Below are 12862 nucleotides of genomic sequence, written 5' to 3' on the forward strand. Positions count from 1 at the left end.
AAAGTAAGAGGAGAGAAAGTGAGTAAGGAGGAAGCAAGAGGTGGAGTAAAGTAAGAAGGGGAGAAAGGAGGAGGGGGAAAAAGCAAGAGGGAGAGAAAGCAAAAGGGGAGAGAGTAGGACAAAGGGGAAAAGCATGAAGAGGAGGGGAATAAAGTGAAATGTGAAAGGGAGAGGAAGTGAGAGGGGGTGAAAGTGAGAAGGGGAGAGAGAGTGAGAAGGAGAGAGAGCAAGAAGGGGAAGAGAGCAAGAAAGGGAAGAGTGCAAAAAGGGGAGGTAAGAGGGGAAGAGAGTGAGAGGTAGAAAAGCAAGGGGAGAAAGGAGGAGATCCTCATGGATCCCTCAAGATTAATGAGACTGACACTATTAACAGCTCCCTTAAACAGTTGCAAGGCGGGAATTCCAGAATGCTGGCATTTTGTGGAGTGAAATACTGAGTGCAGCAGTTAGTAAAGTGCATAGGGGGGAAATGGTGGACAAAATAACGGATGGTGAGCAATAAGATGTAAGAGCAATACCATCCCAGATGTGGAAACAGCACTGTCTTAGGCGTAGGTAAAGGTTACCTTCTTGAGTCATGTCAACTCCTGGTTTCCATAGTGTATAAATTGCCCACCTGGACAGGACACCAGTCCATCACAGGATTACTCATTTTTACCAGCTGAGTGGACTGGAGCAATGTGAAATGAAGTGTTTTGCTCAAGAACACAATGTGTCACCCAGTCCAAGAATCAAAACCACAATCTTATGATCTTAAGTCATGCACCTCCACCTCCCAAGTGTAGGAACAATACCACTGTAGAAGTAGGAGCAACACTGTCCCAGCTGTGGGAGAAATACCATTGTAGAAGTGGTAGCAGCACGTCTTAAATATTGAGGCAACACTCTAATATGAGTCTTACTCAAACTTTGTGGAGGATCAGTAGTGGTTGGGAGATAAAGTATATCGTTTAGAGGATCAGTAGTGTTTGGGAGATAAAGTATATTTTTTCCTTAGCTCTAAAGAAGGAAGGCAAATCATTTCTATATTGATGATGTGCATTTGCCAGGAGAGATCCTCAGTTGATTTCTAGCTTGTGAGACAACTGTTGGAAGTTTTAGTTATGTGTTATTTCACAACCATCGCAGTGCAAAGCGCTCCTGATGAATGCAGTTTGTGAGAAGGTTGTGATCTGTAAACAGTTGTGAGTAGAAACCAGAAAAAGAAGAATGAACATGTAATGTGCATGTGCACATTGAATTTGTAAAATGGAAAAGAAGAATAAAGATGCACTATGTATGTCAAAATAAAATGGAAGAGATGAATAAGAACACAATGTCAAACAAGTTACATGATGGTCAGCATGCCACATCTGATACCACCATCACACAGCTTTGCTGCAATTTTCTTGTTGTTCATGTTGAGGGAATAAGGGTGGTGGTGTGCAATAGTGTTTCTTTGGATATTGATTATGTCTTTGTTGCTAAAACAGACACAACTGACCTGACACTCTTGAAGGATGATGACAAATTTCTGTTTATGGAGTCAGAATAGATTTAGTGTGAGAGGTCAAAATTGTATGTGGTTGATGCTTAGGATGCATCCAAGTTGAAAAAAAAAAAAACAGTGTGTCTGATGGAGCTCCATCAACATATGCCATCCAGTGTGATCTAACAGGAAGCTGCTAAGCTAAAGAATGGGAGACAGATGGAATGCATGGGTGGGCAATTTTGACAGAAAATTCATGTTAGCCATGGTCAGATGCTTTACTGGTGTTGACAGTTTTCACAAGATTTCTCAACTGTGACTGACCAGAGGGGTGAAGTGAAATGGATGTCTTCAGTGCAGGAAAAGACATGGCTGGAAAGTTGGTAGTAGTTGAAGGAGTTCAGAGAGCAGTGGTGGATGAATATGCATATAGAAGAGTGGAGAAGAGGGGCTTCGAGACAGAGTAACTGAAAGTCATTGTTGTTGTTGTCTAGGTGAGAAAAATGAGTGGTGAAGAAAGCAAAATCCACATATGGGCAGGTACTGTCTTTTGGTCTGAAGTTTAAATAAGAGTTGATGTAATTTGGACAGAAAGAGAATAGCTGCAACATATGAGAATGGTTGAGTGATAGGAGAATGGTCAAGAGATATGACAATGGTTGAGATATGACAATGGCTGAGAGAGATTGAGGAGAATGGGTGAGAGATAGGAGAATGATCGAGAGATACAAGAATGGTTGAGAGATACAAGAATGTTTGAGAGATACAAGAATGGTTGAGAGGTAGGAGAATGGTCGAGAGGTAGGAGAATGGTTGAGAGATACGAGAATGGTTGAGAGATATGAGAATGGTTGAGAGATATGAGAATGGTCAAGAAATAGGAGAATGGTTGACAAATATGAGTCTTGGATAATAACAGTATGGGTAATTTGCATGCTGTGGGGGGGAGGTCATGTAACTATTTTATTAGTCAGTATAATTGTCATTTATAGATTTATCTATAAGGTTTTGTCGGAGATTTAGGAATGCAAACGATTCTTCACAGCTTTTATTGATGCAGCAGGTGTGGGTAAGTGAGAGATGTAGATTAGTCCTTAGATCAAATGTAACTTGTATTGTTCACTCGAAATATCTGACACCTGTATCATTTTCTGGCAGCCAAAAAAGAAAAAAACAGATTTAAAATAATAATAAAATAAACAACACAAAAACTGTTTCTACCTCCACGGGGACCAATTGGCAGTTAACGGAATCCCTTGGAACAAATATTATCAGATGCTGCTGCCAATAATATTTGTTACCCCCCCCCCCCCCCATCCACCACCGCCACACACTCCCTGGCATCAAATGAAAAGAAAACAAAAACATTCTGTAGTTGCTAGTTTGAATTCTGTAAGTATTGTGTTGATCATGATTAGGATAAATGACTTATATCAATATATTTGTTTTCAGGCGTAAGTTGTTTGGTGAACACCACACTTGAGTAGTGCGTACATGAAGTGTTAGATTGCTTTGATGTCCGACGACTATTCATGCTGTGTAGTAAAGATTGTTTGCCTACATAACATGGCAGTCCTGGTTTAGGACTAATGTTGCTGTGATTTAGCCCCAGGAAACTTCGTCTCCAGCTGGTTATACGACACGGTCTGTGTCCTTATATTTTCGAACAAGGGAATCTAGCACCCCCACTCAACTCAAAACAATATCTGTGTATCACGATTTCTGGGTTATTTCTTTTCGTCAGCACAGAATAATTGCTCGGCTAGAGGTGGCGCTTCCAAATTCCTGCCCGAAGTACTATTGCTGAATATCTCATGTTGTGAGATTTAAAAATTGTAATTTTCAATATTCATGCTGTTCCTGAGTCTCTTTTAAGTGGTTTCAAATTTTGGCATAAGGCCAGTAATTGTGTGGGCATAGGTTAAGTCGATTACATCAACCCCAGTGCTGGGTTGATGCTTATTTTATTGACCTCCACCAAAAAAGATGGAAGGGAAAGATGACCTTGGTGGAATTTCCACACAGAACATAAAGATGGACAAAATGCTGTTAAGCATTTTGCTTGGCATGCTAATGATTCTGCCAGTTCGCTGCTTTAGAACTTCTTTAATTGGAAAGGGAGGTTATTGGACAAATAGAGAATAGCTGAGACTTATGAGAATGGTTGAGAGATACGAGAATGGCTGAGAGATACGAGAATGGTCAAGAGATACGAGAATGGTCGAGAGATATGAGAATGGTCGAGAGATAGGAAAATGGTCAAGAGATAGGAAAATGGTCGAGAGATACGAGAATGGTCGAGAGGTATGAGAATGGCCAAGAGATATGAGAATGGCCAAGAGATGAGAATGGTTGAGAGATAGGAGAATGGTTGAGAAATACGAGTCTTGGACAACAGTATGGGCAATTTGCATGCAGTGTGTGTGAGGAAGGAGGAAGGAAACAGATGAAGATGTCATGTGACCATTTTATTTTGTGGTCCACAGATGCTCAATGGTAGGGTTCAGTCTCTGGCTGGCGTATGGGTCAGGGGTTTAATTTTACCTCATGACACTTCAATACCTTCTATACTTCTCTAAGCATTAACAAGAGAAAAAAATACAAAAACAAAAAGAACCCAACAAAACACAACAGTCAGTCTGCTGTAATATCTGGGGGACTTTGATGCAAACTAGACTCCTCACATCACTTCATACAAGCATGTAAGCCACTCTATTAATCTCTGAAACAAATCTTACATCTGTTATCTATAGTCTATCACTGATGTCCAGCATGCATGCATTCTTTAGGTCTTTACATCAGTCAAAAGGTGGTGCCCACACATATAGACTCTATTCTCCTCCCTCTCATCTGGGTTTCAGCTGAAAGGACTTCCATTTACAATGGCTAAAAAGTCCCCTCCCTCTACTTTTCTAAACACATCTGCTTCCTCTACAGATCTCCAAACTCTTTTACCACCAACAACCCTCTAACTATATTTCTTTCTGCACTGAGTATAAAAACCTCACCTCACCCCTCTCTGAAGTCAACTGCTTTGATGACCACAGCATTGTACAAGCTAAGCCATTCTACAACACCAGTTTCATCAATGTATACACATTCATGCCAAGTGCAAAAGCACCACCAGTCAATTCAAGCCGACAAGACTACTGGTTTCGACAATGTCTCTCTATTACTCTCAAATCATGGATCCCATCACATTCTGCTGTTCTTGCCAAGCTTCTCTCACTATCCAGGAATCTATGCTGATCTTCCTAAGGACAGAAAGAAAATAGAATAGGTGAAACAATCAGCAAAGATGCATTGTCCCATGCAGAAACTGTAGGAGCTACTCAGAAGTTTTACAAGCTCTTCTAAACCCATTGCAATGTTGGAAACCCTTCTGCATCATCAGCAGGTATCTCATGGTCACAAATGTTTCAGCCTCAGCCTGTACACTTCACCTGAGTGGAGCAGCAAGGACTGAACTAGTGTTCATCATATTTATTTATCCCTACTTAAACATGGATGTTCTGTTAGAATAAACTATACTGAGGTAAAAACCACAAGAGAAACTCTCATATTGGCTTTTGGTGCAAAATGCACTTTTGTTTATATCACTAGTGAGGAAACAAACCCCAACTGCCTCAAGCACTGAGACCACCAGATCATGTGATTTCAACCATCCGTGGTTTTGTCAATGATGGACACTTGATTGCTAGAGACAGCAGTGACTCATTTCCCCACAAGTGATATATAGACTAACAGTGCCATTAGCCAGTGAGCTTGTTAAAAATATATATATTAGTGACAGAGGCAGTATTAATATCAAGTTGAGAAATCTCACATCTTTTATCTATAGTTCATCTCTGATGTCCATGATGTACGCACTCTTTACCCTTTTTACGCTAGCTGAAAGGAGGTGGTGCCAAGACACACATAAATTCCACTCTGTTCCCTCTCATCTAGCTTTAAAGTCACCTTTCCCTACTTTTCCAAAAGCATCTACTTCCTGAAAATGAGATAGCCTGATTAAAACCACCAACACCATCACACTACTACTACTACTACTACTACTACTACTACTACTACTAATAATAATAATAATAATAATAATAATAATAATAGCAATAATAATTCTTTCTATTATAGTCACAAGGCCTGAAATTTGGGGGAAGGGGCTAGTTGATTACATTAACTCCAGTTGATTACATTAACTCCAGTTGATTACATTAACTCCAGTACTCAGAATGTAAAGACAGATGGAATGCCGCTAAGCATTTTGCCTGGTATGCTAACGACTGTGCCAGCTCGTTGCCTTAATAATAATAATTTCTATTTTACACACAAGGCCTGAAATTCTAGGGGAGGTGGGTAGTTAATTACTTTGATCTCAGTGCTCGACTGGTATGTATTTTATCTATCAATCGATCAATCGATAGAGAGATAGATATGCATATATACACATGTGTGTGAGAGAGAGAGAGAAAGAGAGAGATATGTAGAATCCAGTGTTTTAATACTGGAATACATTAAAAGATGTCTAAATGACTGAGATGAGTTGTTTGTTAAGACTATAATCTTTCCAGACTATTAACTTTGTCATTAGAATCTATATTTACATTATTTATTGTAAATATTCATCAAAACTAAGATGAAAAGCAAAACTGACAAAGCTGCAATACCACAAGGCATTTTAATCTGCTGCTCTACTATTTATTACTGCAATCCAGTGTCCTGAAAACAAGATAACCTGATTAAAACGACCACCACTACCATCATAATGATAACAATAAAAATAATAATAATGATAAAATAATAATAATGATAATAAAATAATAATAATCCTTTCTACTAAAGGAACAAAGCCTAAAATTAGGTGGGAGAAGACTAGTCAATTATATTGACTTCACCGCTTTACTGGTACTTAATTTATTGATCCTGGAAAGATGAAAGGCCAAGTCAACCTTGGCATAGTTTGAACTCAGAATGTAAAGATGGACGAAATGCCTCTAAGCATTTTGTCCGGTGTGCTAACAATTCTGCCAGCTTGCCACCAAAACAATAATAATAATAATAATGATGATGATGATTTCAAATTTTGGCACAAGGTCAACAAGTTTGGGGTAGGGAGTAAGTTGATTACATCGATCTCAGTATTCAACTGGTACTTATTTTATTGACCCTAAAAAGATGAAAGGCAAAGTTAGCCTTGGCAGAATTTAAACTCAGAATGTAAAACCAGAAGGAACACCACTAAGCATTTTGTCCAGTATGCTAATGATTCTGTCAATATGCCACCTTAACCACCATAACAATAACAACAACAATAATGATAACAACAATACAATTAAGGGTGTATTTTAATTTACTGTTTTGTGATGAATTCTCTCAATGAAATATTGTTGTCTCCTAACATACAAAAAGTCAACTTTATCTTTCATCCTTTTGGGATTACATGATTACATGGTGGGGGGTGCCATCTTAACCATTATGATATACTAACAACCATTACACTTGTTTGTCTTTTGGTTCTAAAATCAAAACAAAATATTTGTAAAATCCTGTATTTAGATATCCTTTTTATGCTCTTAGTTCAAATCCTACTTTAACGCTTTAGCATTCAGATGACTGTCCAATGTAAGGGTACGGGTAAAAGACCCCCTTTGGTCATGAATGACCATGAGATTGCACATAGAAAGTTACCATCTAAGGCACAACTCTGGGCAAAGTTGTTTATGGATGACCAGCAGTCACCCATGCATACCAGCCTCCCCTTTCCAAGCCACCGATGTTATCCAAGGGAAAGGCAAAGGTTGATACAGCTTGGCACTAGTGATGCTGCAACTCATTTCTACAGATGAGTGGACTGGAGCAACGTGAAATAAAGTGTCTTGCTCAAGAACACAACAAACAACCCAGTCTAGGAATCGAACTCACTACCTCATGACTGTGAGCCCAATGCTCTAACCACTGAGGAGCATTATCTCTTGGCTTCAAGATCTCAATGATATGATTCTTTATTTTTAGAATGAAATTGTAGTGTAAACATGAAAAGTTGGATCTGATCAGTTTTAAACATAAAGCAGGTAGAATATTTGGGCCTGATATGTCTGGTTTAAATGCAAAAGGATGTCTTTTATCTGTTTGGGGTCGATAAAGTACCAGTTAGATACTGCAGATGATGCAATTAACTATTACCCTCTGCCAACTCAATTCAAGGCTATGCACATATCTATCTAATGCACATGTCTAATGCATATCTAAGAAATCAATATAAATGAGATATAGAGATATCAGTGTGATATAACGTGATAAAAATATGCATCAACAGATGATGGAAAACAGAACGAACAATATAAAGAGTATAACTTCAAGTAGCTTTCAATCTACTCTCTGTGCCCCACACTGAAGATCCATACTGATGATAAGATATAAATAAATAATCATTAATTAATACAATACAGAATACTAAAATTTAACTGGATTTGAACTTTCAGCATTGTGTTTTACATTGAACAATAAATAATTACTTTTACTCCAAAAGAGAGAAAAAAGGAGTAACTACTCTCCTAGAATGAAAACAATGAAAGAAAATGACTTGTCACATAAACAGTCCAAAAGTAATATAATGAAAATATAAATTCTTAATAGGATCGTCACCTTTGGCTGATGGCTGTTCTTGTGTTTCATTTAAAAAAAAAAAATTTCCTTTTAAATATTTATAAAAAAATGTGCTCTTAAGTCAGTTTGTTTCATACTGTTTATCTGAGTGACAAAAATATTTCAATCCTAATGGTATCAATTAAATATCAGTTATGGGAACAACTACACCACCATTATGCAAATGTACAAATTTGGGGGGAAAAAAAGCTCATCTCTGCCATGTAAGTGTAAAATCTCTCTCTCTCTCTTTTCTTCTCTATGTATCTCTTTCTTTCTCTCTCTCTCTCTCTCTCTCTCTCTCTCTCTCTCTCTGTATCTATCTATCTATCTATCTATCTATCTAGATAGATAGATAGATAGATAAGATAGATATGTATATATAAAGGAGACCACTAGGTGGACTGTTAATGTGCTAGAAGAAGATCACATGTAATGTATCTACTAAGACCGAATTGTTCTCACAGAAAAATTTAGCGGAGCAACAAAGCGTATACGGGCAAGACAAGTGAAAATTACATAAATACATACAAAGTTATCCGCAAACCAGTTTCAAAATTAATATTTCCTTACCGAAAATATCAGTTTCTCATCAGTACGGACTACCAAAGAAATATAATTCCCAGAATCATATACTAGTTGTTCCCCACGAATGAAGAACGTGCACATGGTTCTGTTAGATAAATGTATATCATGGTATGGATAAGACTATCAGGTATTGTCATACACTATTTGTCGCAATGTAATTTGTATTGTTTTAAGTTTCAAATGGTGGCAACCTGCTGGGTCAGTGCTCTGGCTAACAGTTCCCCTGAAAGGTATGCCAGTGAGTCACAGGGTTACCATTTACAACTGAGTGGCCGGGAGCAATGTGAAATGAAGTGTTTTGTTCAAGAACACAATGCACTGCTGGCCTGGGAATTGAAACCAGGATCTCATTATCATGGGTGAAACATCCTGATCACTATGTGTGTGTGTGTGTGTGTGTGTGTGTGTGTGTGTGTGTGAGTGTATTATTTAAAACAGTTTGATTTGGTTCCATATGACTTAGAGTTTCATAAGCTTCTTACAGAAATCTAGCTATTTCGGATAACTAAAAGGAGAAATACAAACACACACAAATAAATGTTGTTTAGAAAGTGATGCGATACACAAAATTTTTGTTGCACAAATGCAACCAGAGCACTGACACAGCTCATTGACCAAGGTCCCAATTACACAATGAAATTTCTAACAGCCAAGAAATAAAGGAAAAATAAATTTAATAGTTTTTGTGTGTTTTCAGTTAGCTAAAATGTCCCTTCCATTTAAGGAATTGCTGATATTTAGTCACAAAGTATTACAGACATGGTTGTGTGGTAAGAAGCTTGCTTCCCATTTTTTTACATTCGTATATATCATTTCTCATCTCATTAATGTGCTTGTCTAGCTCGCATTGCTTCTGTGTACTGCCCATGTGACAAATTTAATGAAATAAAGAAGCTTGCTTCTGATCCACATGGTTTCAAGTTCAGTCCCACTGTAAGGTGCCTTGGGCAAGTGTCTTGTACTATAGCCTCAGGCCGATCAATGCCTTGTGATTGGATTTGGTAGATAGAAACTGAAAGAAGCCTGTTGTATAGATACGTGTGTGTGTGTGTTTGTCCTTCACCACCACTTGACAACCAGTGCTGGTGTGGTTATAGCCCAGTAACTTAGTGGTTTGGCAAAGGAGACTGATAGAATAAGTACCAGGCTTTAAAAAAAAGGCTTGGGGTCAATTTGTTTCAGTAAAACCTTTTCAGGTGGTGCCCTAGCATGGCTGCAGTCAAATGACTGAAACAAGTAAAAGATAAAAGAAACTAAAATTTTTAATGCTGTATTTCTCAGAAGATATTTGTCAATACTAGATTGCACCAATAATATTTTGCATGAACATTTGCATTTGAAGAAATAAACAGATGGCAAAAAATATAGATCAGTTAATTAACTCTTAACTTCTTGTACAACACAGTACTGCATGGAACTGCATTGATCAACCAGTCCTGAAATGCATGATATCACAGGAATCATACTAAACTTGTTTACATTCATTTCAAAGGAAGTGAAAACCTTTCAGATACAAGGGAGAAACCTCTAACCCCTTCATCTATCACTCATCTCTGTTCTGAAATGGAATCATTACAGGATTAAGCTGTGCTTTTGACCTAGAAAATTTTCAATAGGATGTTAAGAGTTAATTATTCAACAGATATTTTTCACTGATTATTGATTGATTTCCAGCCAATCAAATCAATTTCCTTTAAGCCTATTTTAAATGTTTATATCACTAGATCCATATTTTATAATTAGCAAAATTTTTCAAAAATACCACATACAAAATTCACCATTAAAAGAAACATTTCATTACTTGGTGTCCATGGAATACATTGAAAAAAATATCGATTTTAATATTTTGATAAAATAGTCCATAATAATGTGTGGAAGTGATTGTTTAAACAAAGAGAAAGCTCACATTATAGAAACTTTTGATCATTAAATTTAAATGTTTGCTATGTGTTTACTGATAAATGATCCACGAATAATATATGTTCAGTGAATCCAATAGAATAGCAAATATTGAGGAAAAGATACATATAAAAAAAACCCCAGCGTTTATTGCCAAACACCACAGATATGCTAAGAAATGGCTGATATCTTTATTACACAGAATTAAGAAAATATTATGAAATAGGTGATAAAAATACACACACACACAAACATATATGTATATATACATGAACACATGCATGGAACAATAACAAGAAACCCACTGCTATGTCTTGTCACTTGGCTTGGCAGTTGTTCTTTTTTTCTCTATCAAACTGGTGCTTATATAATGCTCATATCTTTTATACTGAACTCTTAAACTTTAGCTTATAGTTTATATTCAGAAAGTCTAGTTTTGCATATCTCTTCACTATTTCTTTGATAAAGCTACTAAAATGTTAAAATTAAAATGTTCTGACACTAATTTTCTGAAATTTGAAAATGTACAACTATGAGTTCATTTACATTTATAATGTCTCAAATATAAACTTTATCTTTAGAAAAAAAAAAAAATAATAATAATAAAAGGCTAATATCTAAATCTACACTAAGAGCAGTAGACTGACTAAATCGTCAGAGCCACAAACAAAACACTTTGCAATTTTCAATCTGGGTTTAAATCCCACCGAGGTCGACCTTGTCTTTCATCCTTTTGAGGGTCAATAAATTAAGCCTTAGAATAGCTTCTACTCCACTTGACTCCTGCAAGGAATGTCTTCCTTTGGCTTTATTAAAGATATGAGGTCTGCTACCTAATTAAACAACCAGTATTTCGTATATGGTATAATATATATGATTATATCATAATCTGTAATATGGTTAACTGTTGAGTGATAAAAAATGTCAATTTAAAAAGTTGGTAAAACAGCATTAAAGAATCTATAAAAATGCTCAATTTTTCTTTAAAAAATATTAACACAGATGACTGGAGAAAAGAAGGCAATTCCAGAGGAATTTTTTTATACTTACAATTCAATTGCTTTGTTCCAATTAATTACATAACCAGACAAAGAAAACGTTTCTATGTTCACTATGTGTACATTCCCACGTTCAGTTCCGATGTAAAACCACTTACTTTGGAAAGGCAAATGGCAATATGTAATACTGAAAGAAGCAAAGAAATAAGAAAAGGAATTGCAATTATCAATAATCACTCATAGATAATACATCAAATTTAATATTTTTAAAAAATCAGTCAAAATTGTTGGGTGGCATTATATTTGAGTGTAAAAATAAAAACAGATTAAATACAACAGCGAATGTGTAGAAATGAATATATTAAAGGTTGTAGCCCTGAGACATCTAACTGCTAATAGATATATTTCAATGCCCATGGCTTTTAAACACACTATGTATTGTGAATGTATCCAACAGCAATTGTTGATTCAGTTAGCATGCTGTTGGTATGAAGTTATACACTCAATTGTCTTAAAAATATTATTTAATTTATTTTTAAGTAACTAAGCAAAAGAAGGAACTATGCCAGTTTAATGTTTTAAGTGCTTTTAAAATTGGCAGTGATTCTATGCTGGATTCTTAAAAAAATATACATAATTATGGCTGTACTCCAGGCGATTTTTAGCTAAAAAAACCTGGGAATTGCGTTATGTTCAAGAGCATAGTATAATCCTTTCTACTATAAGCACAAGGCCTAAAATTTGTGGGAGGGGGATAATCGATTACATCGACCCCAGTGCGTAGCTGGTACTTAATTTATCGACCTCAAAAGGATGAGAGGCAAAGCTGACCTCAGCGGAATTTGAACTCAGAATGTAGGAATAGGCGAAATACTGCTAAGCATTTCGTCCAGTGTGCTAACGATTCTGCCAGCTCGCTGCCCTAAGATCATAGTATAATCACATAAAAATGGCAGTTATTTTTGAATGACTACTAAGTATGTTTAGAAATGAAAAAGTTAGGAGATAAGGGGCACTATTCATGACTTTTATATATCTCAGTCTCAGGTCGGTGTGAGTGCAGAAAAAAAAATACAGTAGTTAGGGTGGAAACTGGGAACCCTGTTTTCAAAACACTTATAATAAAGTGAACTCTGCTTAAGTAACTCAAGCACAAAGTATTAATGGTATTACGGTGCCAACAGTATAGCGATTGTTGTACAGGGTAGGGAAAGAAATTGGAATAAAAAAAACATTTATGTTAGAACAAGGCTGAGGCTCAAAAAATACA

The 12862-nt window shown here is 36.5% G+C and overlaps 1 protein-coding gene across 14 annotated transcripts in view; it reads right to left on the bottom strand.

Moving 5' to 3' along the window:
- The window catches only part of LOC106876481 (syntaxin-binding protein 5), a 435422-nt gene that overhangs the window by 233084 nt on the left and 189476 nt on the right, over positions 1-12862 (bottom strand). For all 14 annotated transcript variants that reach the window (XM_089341867.1, XM_089341861.1, XM_089341866.1 and 11 more), the window contains exon 4: positions 11645-11779. In XM_089341867.1, the coding sequence (XP_089197993.1) occupies positions 11645-11779 (135 nt within the window). The remainder of the gene's footprint in view (positions 1-11644; positions 11780-12862) is intronic.

Source organism: Octopus bimaculoides, chromosome 25, assembly GCF_046866305.1.
Source record: "Octopus bimaculoides isolate indiv1 chromosome 25, ASM4686630v1, whole genome shotgun sequence".
Taxonomy (NCBI): domain Eukaryota; kingdom Metazoa; phylum Mollusca; class Cephalopoda; order Octopoda; family Octopodidae; genus Octopus; species Octopus bimaculoides.